Source organism: Crocodylus siamensis, chromosome 4 (assembly GCF_052110815.1).
Source record: "Crocodylus siamensis isolate JL-2025a chromosome 4, ASM5211081v1, whole genome shotgun sequence".
Lineage (NCBI taxonomy): Eukaryota > Metazoa > Chordata > Crocodylia > Crocodylidae > Crocodylus > Crocodylus siamensis.
In genome coordinates, this window is record NC_143398.1 from 51,685,262 (window position 1) to 51,700,475 (window position 15,214).

At 41.7% G+C, this 15,214-nt stretch overlaps 1 protein-coding gene across 2 annotated transcripts in view; it reads left to right on the forward strand.

Moving 5' to 3' along the window:
- Positions 1-15,214, forward strand: part of DOCK4 (dedicator of cytokinesis 4) — a 423,704-nt gene that overhangs the window by 314,402 nt on the left and 94,088 nt on the right. For both annotated transcript variants that reach the window (XM_090042292.1, XM_090042293.1), the window contains exons 23-24: positions 1,748-1,940; positions 11,362-11,489. In XM_090042292.1, coding sequence (XP_089898418.1) covers positions 1,748-1,940; positions 11,362-11,489 — 321 coding nt within the window. The remainder of the gene's footprint in view (positions 1-1,747; positions 1,941-11,361; positions 11,490-15,214) is intronic.

Genomic DNA, 15,214 nt, shown 5'->3' on the forward strand with positions numbered 1-15,214 from the left:
GGGCAGCAGCTCTGCAGAAAAGAACTTGTGGTTACAGTGGACAGTACACTGAATATGAGCCAACAATGTGCCCTTGTTGCCAAGAAGGCTATTGGCATCCTGGGCTGCATTGGTAGGAGTGTTGCCAGAATAGATCAAGGCGAAGTGATTATTTCCATCTATTCAGCACTGGAGGCCACATGTGGAGTACCGTGTCCAGTTTTGTGCCCCCCACTACAGGAAGGATATGAACAAATTGGAGAGAGTCCAGTGGAGAGCAGTGAAAAGGGTTAGGAGGCTGGGGCACATTCCTTATGAGGAGAGGCTGAGGGAACTGGGCTTATTTAGTAGAGAGAAGACTGAGAGGGAATTCAGCTACCTGAAGGGTGGTTCCAAAGAGCATGGAGCTAGACTTTTCTCAGTGATGGCAGATGACGGAACAAGGAGCAGTGGTCTAAAGTTGCAGCAAGGGATATTTAGATTAGGTATTAGGAAAAACTTTCTCATTAAGAGGGTAGTAAAACACTGGAATGGGTAGTAAAACACTAGAGTCAGCTAGACAAAGTCTTGGCTGGGATGATATAGTTGGGGATAGTCCTGCTTTGAGCAGGAGGTTGGACTGGATGACCAGTTCATTCCTTTGAGTTGTATAAAAAGCTGTTTGTTTGTTTTTTTTGGGGGGGGGGGGGGTTCAAAGAAAAGACTAAATTAATGGGAAAATGGTAGGGATATGATTAGGACAGTTTTTTCCATTACAGCAACTTAAATGAAATATTTTGGGACAAAATCATGTAAATGAGCATCTGGAGAATCCTGTCCTGTTTCCAGGTAGCACCTTTAACACTCTAGCATTGTAGCATTGCTGAAAGAGATGAAGCATGGCTGGGATAAGTGACTTTTCCCAATTGAGTAGTTTTGGGAAAGTGTAAAGAAAGACAGAGGTTTCAACAACATTTTTTGTAACCTAACGTACTTCATTATTCAGTGTTTCTTGTTTGCTTTTCAAATTCTTTTCTTTCTTAAAAGACTTCCAACCCTATTTTGGGTTTCAGAATTTAACCAACAGTCCCAATCCTGTCTCCAGGCAATATAACCTCTTTAAATATTTGAAATATATGGGAGGGAGAGATTCTGCTATTTGTCTATGTAGGTAAAAAGAGTATATCCTGGCACTTAACAGTTTGTCCTGTCATTGTGAATAATCTCTTTTCTCTACTGGACCATGTGGTTAAATAGCTGCATTCAAAATAGTGATTTATGCTTACATGAGAGAGAAATAAAAATATTTAATGGACTAAATCAGAGCTGTCCAACTTCTGAAGAGCCAGGAACAGCATGCCGTGTAGTCCCCTGGCCCACCTCTCCCCCATGTGGACATCATTGGCATGTGGGTCTTGGGTTCCCTGTTTAGGAAACAGAAGCTGGTAAGAGAGAGGGGAAGCCCAGAGACCCTGGTAGCAGGAACAGTGGGAGGACGCTGCTGGTCAGGTGTTAATCCCTTGCAAGCTGCATGGATTAAGTCCATGTTAAAAAGAAATTCATGGCAGAGCTCTAAGGTCATGAGAAGCGTGAAAATATCTGGAAGAATCTAAATAATGACCTCAAATTCATATCACAGTTTATAACTTGGAATCAAAATATCACAAAAGCAGGTGTGTTCTGTGATAGCTGAATATGAGATGCTGTTGACACTGGTCAGTCTGTAAATGTTGACAATGTCAACCTAGTATCACTGTATGTGACTAATACTTTTTCCCTTCCTCTTTAGACTGTGTTTCTCAGCTCCTTCCCAGCTGTATACTCGGAACTGCTGAAGCTCTTTGATGTACGAGAAGTGGCAAATTTGGTGCGTGATACTCTAAGCAGCTTGCCAACAATCATGCATGGGGATGAATCTCTTCAAGCTGTTAAACTTCAGTGCATTGGAAAAACAGTAGAGAGTCAACTGTACACTAACCCAGGTAAGGTGATAACCTGCTGGGTTGCCTGCAGTTAGAAATCACCTCTTCCCTGCAAGTCAGCAGATGCACAGGCAAAAAATGCCTTTCATAGCATTGTGATAACAGGTTCCAAAGCATTGTCCTGTACAGACTGTTCACTAAAGTCTTCTATTTTACAGTAGTATGATCAATACGAGTCCAGCTATAACTCCCCCCCCAAACAAACAAACAAAAAACCAGACATTTTAATATACTGTACCAGGAAATCCTGGTAGCAAAAAAAAGGCGAGAAAAAAAGCAGCGCATACAACAGGAATGTATGCCAACAGACACAGAGGCTTGGTCCTTCAGGGAGACACTCTGGCTACTGGCCAGTTGCTCCTCAGCTCTTCCAGCATGCCAGGAGCAGGGAAAGGGCAGTTTGCCTCACACCACAGTGCAAACCACAGTATGGGCGTGTGCTGTTACTATTTTTGCCACTGCAGGTGCATGAGCCTGCAAGTATGGATACACCCAGTGTGTATTTTTGCAAGGGTTTTTTTATTTGAATGGGAGGTGTAGGTTCTGGTCCTTATCAGGACCTTTGATTCTTTCTTGCCTTATACCAGTGTTATGCTACTGTGACTCCATTGACTTCAGTGGAATAATAGCATAATAAAATGGTAGTGACAACCTATATCCATGGTGTCAGAGTAGCCATATAATGGAGAAATTAAAAGGGTTCACAGAAAAAGCAAGCTTAGCAATGTAAGCATGGTTGTATGTACAGAGTACACAGCAGTTTTGCCATTTGCTATAGAGAAGAAGAAATGTCAGTATGTAAGCGATTGGTTCCTGTAGTCGGCCCCTCCAGCAATTCCATATTGTCTTCATATTACCTCATTACCTAACATTGCTAGCAATGTCACAGATACAGATCTGGATACTGAGGATGAGGAGCACATCAGGAGTATGACCAAAGTGTTGCTATGCTTTGGCATGTCAGAAAGCCTCACCCAACAGATGTGTAAATCCTTTCCAGCCCAAGAGGGAGAGACCAGGGAAGAGTGAAGGTAAAAGGCTGAGCTGTCTTCATATAGATTTATTGGTCTACGGACATCAATTTAGAGCAACCTTAGGTCTCCACTTCCCAAATTGCTTCAGGATCAAACACTACAAATGAGCTCCTTCCTCCCATTACTGTGTGCAGAGTAGCCACCTGAGAAGCCAGCTGAATGCAATTCAGAGGAAATTAATAGCAGTTTAATGAGGGCATTCTTAGAAATGTATATCTGTTCTGGCTGCAAGGCACAGTTCACGACGTGATTGAAAAAAAAAGACATTAGTGAAACTAGATTTGTGCAAAAGAAAGTTGTGTGTGATACCACTTAAATCATCTCCCCTAAGAACAGTGACAAGAAAGCACTGCTGAACTCCAAAGGAACTTATAATTGCTTTATTCTAAGCATAGGAGAAAGATTAGCTGTTTTAGTTCTCTAAGCTGCTAGGGTAAATGACATGGGAACAGTTTAATTCCAGTCACTAATAAGTGGAAAATGTGACAAAAGTTCCAAGGAGGTGTTTGCTTCAGACCTCTCAGGGTCTTTGAGTACCCCCTGAAGCCATCCCCGCTATGACTTTCAAGGTCAGGGGAAACCCAAACCCCCACCAGCTGCCACCCTGTTTTCTTGGCTGATCCATCCATTGTCATACTTATTTCTCTTCCCTGGATGCCTCCAGCACATCGTCTTCAACCCTACCTTGCTGAATTATCAAGGCTGTTCAGTTTTCTGTTGATAGTGGAGGTTCATCTTCCTCATCCTGCAGGTAGGCAGCTCTGGGACCTAGCAGGGACTTGATTAACCTTTCTCTATATACAGTCTAGTCAGGGAAACTGGGGAGCACATTATTACAACATGAGCACATTTAAAACAGAAATATTACAATAGAACCTGTAGTCTGTCACAGAAGGGTCTCCTAAAGTTCAGCTTTTTGGCCTCTTTAAATCCTAATGTTTCATTCTTAAAAAACCATGGTCCCTCAGCCCATTTCTAGAAAGAGGCCTTCTTTAAGTCTTTGTAGGGGGAAAAAAATCACAATGAATTACTTAAGAAAAATTGATCCAGAGAGTTTAAACCATTGTGCCTCGAGGCAAAACTGAGGCTTACTGTGATCTAAAATGTAATTCAACTCTGTCTTTCTGAGACAGGGGATAAGTATTTTAAACAGCTGTGTTAGTTAATGCTGTTAAAAGCAGATAGATATGATAAACACGGGAAATGATTGAGAGGCTGCAAAAACAGTATTATTCAGGCTTTCAAGACAAAGGGCACCTTTATATGTGGCTAAACCTTCTCTCTTATCTAAAGTCTGATTAACTGCTAAGCAAATTTGGCTGGGATGATCTAGATGGGGCTGATCCTGCTTTGAGCACAGGGTTGGACTAGATAACCTTCTGTGGCCCCTTGCAACCCTAAATTCTCTGATTCTAAATCTGTGTAGCACTGAAGATTTTTCTGGAGTGCTACACAGCTGTTCCAGTATTTTTTCTTTATGCAGCTTTACTAATCACTTGCAACTCACAGGGCAGCTCAGGTGCCAATCAGTCCCTCTCCTGCAGCATCTTGCTCTAGAGATCTTCTCCCTGCTACCTGTAGGGCCAAACTGCCCACTTGGTCTCAGGCACTGGTCTTATAAGCCTTTAGAAGTCCCATCCCTTCCTGTCAGGTGACTCTTAGGCCTGACAGCCTCCACAGTACTTTATGACTGCTCCCCTGTAGCAGTGCCCTTGCTGTCCAAGCAGGGCTCTGCCCTACTGTCCTATTGTTGGGCCACCAGCCCTGCCATAGTGGTCCCTGCTGCTTAATCCTCTTCAGCCCGTAATGAGTAATCTTCCCTTACCTGGGGATGTCCCTGCATCTGCTTCTCTCTTAAAGTAGCAGGAGTCCCTGCCACCACATTTTTGGACCCAGGGGGAGCTCCATGAGCTGGATGACCCCACGTGCTGGATTGTACCGGCACATAGGGCTGCTCTGTGGACAGATCCAGCAGAAGTAGTTAATATGCATATAAAGAAGTCAGAATCCATTTCGGGACTTTGGGGCAGCTTTAGCCTATCACTTATACTATAGCTAACAGTTAAAGAGCTTTTAAGACAAAAACAGCTCTAATTCCCATGGAAACTTAATGGGTATTAGAGCCTCATCTGCACTTGGATTTTGTAAACTTTTTCCCTCCAGCATTGTTGTGCTATACTGGAATCTCATAGTGAGGTTTCCTGTGCTATTTTTCTCTTACGAGAGACTGGGGATTTTTGATTGGTTTGTGGCCTTGTTCCCAGGCATGTACTGTTTGGGAACTCTCTGATTGGAAACTTTTCAGGCACCAGGCTGGATTGACCAAGCTTGGGGTTAGAGGTAGGCAGGCACATGGCAGGCAGGCTCTAGGACCAGACCCAGTTGCCACCATCACCTTTGACAGGAGAGAGTGTTCTCAGACAGTGTACATCCTCACAACTTCAGGGGAAAGTGACTGCTGCTGACTCCCTCACCATTGTGGGAAAGAGCGTTGGCTGCAGACACCCTCTCTGTGATGCCACAAGGAAAAGCGGTAATGGCAGTAGCTGTGTCCTAGTTCAATTAACTAACTGTGCTGGGCAACAGTAAACTCAAACATAGAGCACAACCTGGGTTGACAACAAATTGAGTCAATCTGGCTGCTGAAACCCCATATCCAAAGGCTATGACTCCATGGACCAAATCCAGCCTGCGGGCCATAGGTTGCTGTCCCCTGCTCTGGGTACATGCATCTCTTCCAGCCCTTACAGAATGAACCTACAGCCTATGCTGTAAACTTACTGTGAGTATGGACAGGTGGCACTCTCCCACTAGAAACAGAGCATGCAGTTTCTCCTTCAGCAAGCATGCTGCTTCTAGGAGAAAGATCTTTCTCTTGGCAACAAGGAAGATCTCTCCTGCAAGAGACTTTCTCCTATTGCCTATAGGCTGCCTTATCCTCCCCAGGCCTGAGAGAGAGGTCCAGTGCAGGAAGCAGAAGCTTCTGAACTCCTTCTGGTCCCAGGAGGATTGGAGCAGTAGGGAAAGTCTCCCTGTGCCTCCCCCAGACTAAGGTTACCGCTGTTTAGGGAACACTGACCTGAGGTTACCCCAATCCCAGACCGGGAGGAGTGGAGAGCAGGAAAAGCTTCCCTGTGCATCACCTGAAATGAGGAATCAGCAGCTGCTACATTGTCCAGCTTTCCACCCCTTCCCCAGACTGGGGTGACCGTGGGGAGTGGGAGGAGGTGAGCAGCCGCTTTACTAGTCTGGGGTAACTCCCAACAGTGAGCACACTAGTAGGAGGGCAGAGGGGGCAGTTGCAGGCTGCAGTATGCTCCCTCTCTCTCTAAGATGTCTAGCACTGCAAATTTCCCAGATATTTTCACCTGTAGAAATCAACCCCTGTCCATGGTATGTCAGGTAGCAGAACGGTAGCAGAACCTTAAAACATGCCTGCACTGCTCCACATAGGCTACCTGAACCAGGAGCAGCCAGAGCGGGTTCAAGTGACGTGGTGGAGAGGCTTATTAGCCTTGTTGATTGCTGGTGCTAACTAGCTTGCATCAATGCTGTGTAAATCTGGACTTCTTGCTTCTGGTTCAGGAGGTCATCCACATCGTGTCTGAGTTTTTACTGTTGCCCATCACAGTTAGTTTATTGAACTCTAGACATACCCTTGATATATATGTTCAGAGGTCAGCTATTCCATACCACTACCAATAATTCTGCCTTTGTGAGTGCAGCCATGCCTGTAGTTTAGCTGTCAAGTCATCATCTTGTACACATGCAGCTTTTACACATAACTGAAAATAAATGAGCAGTTTCCTTCCTGCTTAAGGCAGGAGGACGGGTTAGTGAGGACAGAAGACCCAAATGAAGAAGATAAGGCCAAAGGCCAAAAGATGCTCTCAGTAAGGAAACTGTATCTTGAAGCTGCTTTGAGCTTGTTTCTGCAGACCTTCTTGCCCTGGTAAGATGCACAGAGTTAATTTTGATATTAATTATATGGAATATGTGCTGAGACATTTATCCATCTTAAATGCAGCCTCTAAAATGGATCAATGTTTTTATTTTTTGCAAAACCATCTGACCAAGCAGAAAAAGCCTTTTCACATTTTTTTCCAATGACGCATCTCATTCTTCTGCATCCCAGCTAATAGTTCTTTTAAAGTGAAAACAGTGCTTCATGAGAGGTATGAAACGGACAGCTCTAGAAATTAAAATGCACTGTTTACACATTGGGAGCTATTTTTCATGCTGTTCAGCAGTCCTCCTTTCCTACCTCCACCCATGCAGTCCTCCCAGCCTAACAAATACAAAATTGCCTGTGTGGAAATGAGACTTCTTCAGATCAAGAGTAGGAATGGCTTTTTTCATTTTCATTGCCACAGCAGAGAAAAATGCAAAATAAAAAATGAGCAAATAACGAAAACACCTCAGTTTTTTAAATTTTTCCAGGACTACATTGTAATTGGGAGCATAGGAATGATAGTTCTTTGTTTAAAATGTACCATTAAGTTGAAAGTATTTTTGTTATGTAACAGCCCTTTTACAAACTCCAGTTTTGGCCACCTCTGCAATAAAGAGCCTTTGAAGTAAATGATGACTGAAATATTGTCTTTCTATAATAAACCTCTGAGAGAAACTCAAAAAAAAAATCACATGCTAATGATGCAGACATGTTAATGGTCCCTATTGACTAGAGTGCAAGAGGGAAAGTTTTGCTTTTGGGCTGAATATTTAATGCGTGTAGCGTGCAACAGAAAAGCACAGAGATGTCTCAAGTATCCTATCTTTAAATGATGCCAACCATAGACCTGAAAAGATTAATGTCATGAAAATTTTATTTCCCTATTTCTGTACAATATTTGTAAAGGCAAGTATTAGCATTTTTAAAAATCAGCTAATTTGGCTTCCTGTATGTGGAGAAAATTAGGACAGTGACTGATGGTTAAGGCTTCTAATTATTGTACTATTACTTGTACTCATTAATTTTACTGCATACAGTGGCTGACATTGTACCTGACAGTTGTTGTGGGGGGAGAAAGAAGGAGGCGGGGGGTAAAATCTGTAAGCAAGTGATTTATGCTGCATTTTCTGACCTTCCAGAACAAAGCTTTTTAGTGATCCCTTTAGATCTCAGGCCCCTGCCACACATTACACTTAAGATGTGATAAACCAGTTAATCACGTCTTAAATTGCTACCCAGCATTAACAAGCTACAAATTAATGTATTTAATGGTGTGATAAAGCAAGGAATAAGCCACAGAGTTATTACATGTGCTTCCAGACCTGGGAGCCCTGTCTGCTAATCTGGGACCCAGCCCCCTGCAGCACATGGTGCGCCCATGTGACTGGGAGCCCAGATCAGGTGGCAAGGCCTGGCAGAGTGTGGTGTGTGCCTGCTGGTGAGAACCGAGATCACCTGAAAGGACTGCCAGCTGCAGGAGTTTGCTACTTGCCAGTGCAGGGAGAGCCCAGGATTATGATCCTGGGCTCCCCTTCCACTGGCAATAAGTTGTGATGGCATCTGATACTGGATCCAACATTCATGCCTCCACCATACTTGCGTGGCATGGCAGGAAATGTAGTTGTAGAAATCCTGCATCAGATACCATCATGCCTTCACTTGCATGTCTGCCAGAGGTCTCAGTCACAGATCATACAAGGTCAATATTTGGATTATATGCTTTCAAGTAGTTTGTTCTGTGTTGTAGTAAATGATGTAGAAAGATAGTTCAGTAGGTGGTGCACTAATTGCCTATATCAGTACAGTTGAAGGTCACCATAACAATAGCTGGCTTTGCAGTTTTGGTCTTGTTTCTTGTATTTAATATGTACTATGAAGACTCTGACCATTCTGCTGCCAAAAACACCAAGACACTTTTTCACAAATAGAATAGTAAAACTGATTAATAAATAAGGTTGGTTCAATTATGGCTGAGGAACTAAGATCCAAATAAAAGGATTTGTCATGTAAAACACTTTAGATCCAAAATTTGTCTCAAAGTGTGATCCAGAATACCCCTACATAGCTATGTCTAATCCTGGAAGGCCCATGTGTCCTTTTTTTGGCCTGCAATTCCCATATGTACCAGTCATACTGTTTTGGTATGTTCCCAGAAGTGTCTAGGGCTGAGCACTTGTGTCCAGTTTCCTATGTAGTCCCACTGGGATCAAGAAGCCAAGTGGAGAAGTGCCTTAGTCCCCGAAGAGGCCTGATGTTGATAAGTTATGGTGGTGTCTAATGCACTTCAACAGCATCAGACCCCTCATAGCATGAAGTTGTAGTTACTTTATTTAAAAACTGGCTAGAGCAGAATGTTTTGCCCATATATTATACAATAGCCTAAGAAAGTACTTTCCTAGGAAGTTGGAGAACTGGGTTCAAGGCTGCCCTCACCCTAAAAGGATTCAAACTCACATCTAACACATACTTGGCCATAGCTCCAACTACTACTCTGCAGCCTCTTGCTCCCTCTTGTGTTCTGTTCTTGTGCCCATGAATCTTGCACAACAGACCCACTTGAACAAGAAGGTTAGGCAGTGCACCATACCTAGTGTTGCCTTTAAGTGGGTGGTTAGTCCACTGCTCTGGGGTGGGAGATATTGGTTTGAATTTCCACGAGTTAAAGGAGGCATTGAATTCAAGTGTCTTTCTTCATGGGCAGTTGTTTCTAACCACTAGACAGCAGTCCGCCAGTAGTGGCACCACTTCCTTCTCCCATCATGTTTTAATTGGAGAACAATGGGCCCTATTTAGTCCTTTCAAAAAGTGTGTAGGATGAGGGCTCGGGCATTTGGAGCACAAGTACAGGCAGATACCTCCCTGCAATATTGTCCAAAGTTTCTAAACTCAAGTGGATAGTTTCACACTTGCAGGAGCATTTCTTTTTGGTTAGCTGTGTGGCCCTCTTATTCAGCCTGTGGGTTTTTGGATCATCCTTCTGAGACACCTAACTCTCCCCATACTTTGTGTAGGAAACTTAGGTATCTACCTGTGGGGCCAGACACTTAACAGTTGGTCATTGCAGTGCCAAACTTGTACACATCTAAGTTTATTTTCTGGATCTAACCCTAATTTCCTGGATCTAGCCCTAATTTCCTGCTTTGAGTTTCCCGTGCATGGAAAAAACATACAAAAACATTTGAATAATTAATAAGGATGTAAAAGGAAACAGAATAAGCAGGAGGCAAGAAATACGTGGAATATTTTTCAAATCATATATGAATCATCTAGTCCTTCTGGCATGTTTCAAGTCAAATGGCAACCAGGGAAGTCTGTGGAAAAGCAAGAACAGTGTTAATGTTCAATAAAGGAGAGAATCTTGATCCGGCAGAATTAAATTTTATTTCTTTTTCAGAAAAATAGGTGAGAACAAAGTATTGATTATGGAGAGGATAACAGGATCATGAGCAGTTGTCAGCATGAGTATATAAAGAATAACCTTCTTGCTAGCTAAACCTGATGTTTAGTGAGATAATGGGAAAATTAATGAGCAAGGAGACTGCTTTAGAAAAGTTAGATTTTCATAAAGCATCTAAGGGTTTCTCTAAAAATACTTTAATAGAAAATGTAATTCAAATATATTCAAAACATATTTACTCAGTTTTGAGTATCTAAAAAAGCCTATAAACAAAGGATAGCAGCAAGTTTAATCTTACAAGATGGTGATAGGTGTCACCACAGGGATAAGTGTTAGGACTTGTCTCATTTAACATCTTCATTAATGATCGTCAGAAGAGGAAGTAAATAGCATGTTAGTGAAATTGAGAGATGGCACTGAATTGGGAGAAGTCAGGAAAATAATAATGAAGGACCGTGGGCAGAAAATTAGATTCAGCTAGAGAAATGCAAATTAATTCATGTAGAGACAAATATGAATCACATGTACTCAGTAGGAGGGAGGAACCTTAAAAGCAGTCAGTGAAAGAGACCCAAAGGTGTAATTGTGGACACTAAATAAAAATTGAATTTGCCTAATGTAATATCTTTAAAAAAAAAAAAAAAAAAGCCAGTGGCATTTTGGATTGCAAAGGAGCCATGTCAAAACCGGGGAGGTATATAGTTTTCATGTGATTTTGAATGCAAGCAATATTTTTTCAACATTTTCTGCATAGCACTTATATAAATACATAGCTTTATTTCACATGCACAGTATCCCATATGGCATGCTGTGTGTTTGGATTTTTTCTTCTGGAGTGGGTTGTTCCTGTTTAGAGGTTTTTTTTTCTTTGTCATGATAGCATATGTAGCTGATAAATGCTTCTGATCAGAAATATTTCTATCAATGTAACATACATTTGCATTTGCGTAAATACATATAATCATATATTCAATAAAAATACTAAGTAAAACAATGTCATAAGTAGAGTCCACTCATAACATTTCCCTCTCATTCCAGATTCCAGATATATTCTTCTTCCAGTAGTTTTGCATCATCTCCACATGCATTTACAAGAGCAGAAGGATCTGATAATGTGTGCTCGTATCCTTAGCAACATATTTTGTCTCATCAAGAAAAATAGCTCAGTAAGTAAATACAGGTCATGTACCCCAGGATTTGGACTTACTTTGGATTTCTTTATTGGAATATTAGTAATTAAATGAGACTGGCTCTTGAACAAAAAAGAGTATGTTGTAAAAAATGATCCATGAACTGTATCTCTATGAATGTGTCAGTTTGGTTTTTCATCTATGTTTTTTTTTTCCTTACAAGAATATTTTAATTGTAGTACACTGTGTTCTACCAGGCATTGACACTGCTCCAATGTTCCTCTAAGATTCAGTAGCTCAAAGAGAAAAAGAGGAAGTTTGACTGGTTTAAGATTTAGAGGGCATGAGGTAAATAGCTTTTTCGTGTCAGATATATATTTTAGGGTTTAGATTTAAAAGTGACTGTTTTCTCAGTTATTGCGTAGCAGGACTGTAGGAAAGCCTAGGGCCAGAAATATATCTATACCTCTAGGTCCAGCCCATGCCAGGGGATATTTTAAGAGGTATTATCCAAACCAGGACTGTGGAGGAGTAGGGGGGTGTTTCTCCTACTCTGTTTTGCTCTTGCCCCTCTCTGGTCTTGTTTGAATAGCTTGTTTGGACCCTGCTATTTAGAAAAAAAGCTTTCTATGCAAGCTTTCTGCCTAGAGGGATTGAATTTGGAAATATGTGCAAGGAGTAGATGTGGAAGGGATTTCTAACTGGAAAGAAGAAGAAGAAAGGAAGAGATTTGTAGAATTCTTAATTGCAGGACAAAGGGTAGGGGGAGGGGGGTCTTCCCTGCTTTTACCTGTGGCATGTTGTGAGGTGTTCTTAGTGTTTCAGATATTGTTCCTTGTAGCTGTGGGTGAGGATTCGAAGGCATGCTTATGGCTGATGATTGCCTGTGAATGCAAGGGTCTGGACTCTGACCCAGGAGGCCTCTTCCAGTTCTGTGGTTCTTAAGTTCCTAAAAGTTCATGGCAGCATGTGGTCCTGTGGATAAATAAGAACAGGATTTGCATAGATTCAGACAAGACATCAGGAGGCGCTACTTCACGGTCAGGGCGGCTAGGATCTGGAACCAACTTCCAAGGGAAGTGTTGCTGGCTCCTACCCTGGGGGTCTTTAAGAGGAGGCTAGATGTACACCTTGCTGGAGTTGTTTGACCCCAGTACTTTTTCCTGCCAGGGCAGGGGGTTGGACTTGATGATCTGCTCAGGTCCCTTCCGACCCTACTAACTATGAAACTATGTGTATAGGGAAATTCACCACTAGGGTTTGATTGTTCTTCTCTAATCCTGTCAGACCTTAAGATATGGTGGCCTGGCTTCATATCAGTCTGCAGGAACCTCACTCTCAGCCCTTTGAGTAGAGCCCTCTAGTAGGACTTTGGGCAGAATCAGTATTCTGTAAGTGGCAATTAAGAGACCCACAGGACTGGTTAGAGGCATGCTACAATTTATGGACTGTAAGGTAACTGAAATCAGTATACTGTTGGTTGATCTATGTATTTTGGAAAAGTTCACTGGAGGTGAGGGGGATTAGTTGAGGTGCTGTTGGTTGCTATGGACTTTGCAATTTGCTTCTGGGATTTGTACTGAAATCTAGGTGATAATGGTATAACCCTAAAGGTCAAGAGGCTTATGTGGCCAAGAATGTTGAACAAGGCTGTATATTGCAGATATGAAGGAATGTTGTGGTTATGGGGGTTGGATCGCTTCCATCTCTGTGGTTGTGATGGGGAGCAACAAGGCAAGAACAAAATAATATTGTGCTGTAGTTGGTGTCATCTGTATAAACCGTGATCAGCATGCTTAATCTCAATTCCTTTGTTATCAACATACAAGAATCCTCAGGAACCCAGGATGATACATGTGGTTTTTAGTTTCAGATTGATATTTTGATATAGAATAAGGGGGTGTAACTTTGATGCTACAAGACTTCTTTCATTGTATCTGTCTTATTGGATGCATGGTTCACCATGAGACAAAATGAGACCGGGGGATGAGGGAGGCATCTTTATTTTTTGTATCTGACACAGCTTTGGGATAGAACATTTTTTGTATGTTATTGTAGAAATGGATGGAAGCCAGGGTTGGTGTTGATGCATAGTTTGATGTCTTCCAGTGCATAAGATGAAATGATCACATTCATAACACGTGATTGATTTCATATTATCTATGATGATGCTTTTGGACCATCTCATAACTTCTAAGACAAACTGTTAAGTGTCTCAGGTGATATATATAGCAAGATCTGTGTATGTGTGTGTATATATATATATATGTATATATATATGGCAGAATACATACAAGCTGGATCTAGTGTTCAGGTCAGAAACATAGGATTGTAAGTTGAGGGACAGCACTACAGATAGATCAGAAGAGGTAATTGCTGGAGGCTGCAGTGCATTTAGCTTGACAAGGCAAAGGATTTGGCCAGGGCCAGAAATTTCTTAGCATGAGTTTACTACTGCTTGTATTGCAAGGTCTTATGCAAGCATCCTTGTCTATGGTGACATTTAAAAGAATGCAACTTTCATACCCAAAATTCAGGGAAGAGTTTTATCACAGAACCAAAATGTCTGACAGTTTCTAGGCTGCTTTGGAGGATAAGATTGTTCTCCCACAGACCACCCTGAGAATAATCTGTAGAAAATCATAAAACTGTATTTTCTCCCTTTTTGATACAGTAGCCTACATATACGTGGGGGGGTGTGTGTGTGTGTGTGTGTGTGTGTGTTTATGAGGTTGATCTACACATGAAGAGATGAAGAGGAAGGAAGTTATGGCAACAAGCTCCTGTTGAGTCCAAATAGTGACATGCCAAGTGTTTTGATTTTTGTTACAGCTCTCTTGTGTTGGCTGTGCAAGAGGTGAAGATGAAGCGTTGATCTTCATCATGTCTGCTGAGTCTTACCCAATAGAATTAATGCTCTTGTTTGTCAGTTGCTTAGGCGGCATTTGGTTATAGTTAAGTGTTATTTGCTGTGAAAAATGTCACATTACTTTGAAGATAAAATAGCTCAGGTTTGGCCTGTGCTGCTTACTGCCATGGAAACAGAACAGTGTGTTAAGGGAAAACTCTTTACTTTCAACCAGTGTCAATCATTTTGCCCAAAGAGACTGTAGATGCAGCTTTGTGCTAACCTGTGATTTGGACCCTTTCTTTTCCAGGCTGGTAAAGAGCAGTTGTGAAGTATTAGGTCCAGAGTGAGTTGAGATTGTCAGCATTTCCCCAAGGAAGCGAAGTGCCAGAACTCATGTGGAGACCAGCTCTCAACCCTGGTCAGCTAGCATTCAAGCTCCCAGGTTTTTATAGAGACCCATGAAATCTTTATGGAAATGAAAAGAAAGAACAATGAAAAATAATGAAAAGCCAAAATGAAAAAGATATACATTTGGAAAGAAAGCAAAGGGAGACTGCTATGCTAGTGTATATAACATAGCAAAATTACCTTTTCTATTTTCTGATTTAGAAAAAAAGGGCAGCTGGAACACAAAGCACATTAACTTTGTTCTTACATACATATGTAAGAATGTTCTTAACAAACAGTTATGCATTCATGGCCAGGAGCACTGGTGCCTATGTTAGCTCCTTTGTACTGGTCTGCTGATGAAAAACTGCAGTGAATTTTCTTTAATTGACCAGATTTACATTTGCACTGTTCGGGGAATGGAAAAGTAGCTGACACTTCCTGCTGAATCAGTCACTAAAAAAGCTTAGTGAAATCAGTTTATTTTTAGGGTAGTTTCTTTGCTGATATGATGAAGTATTTA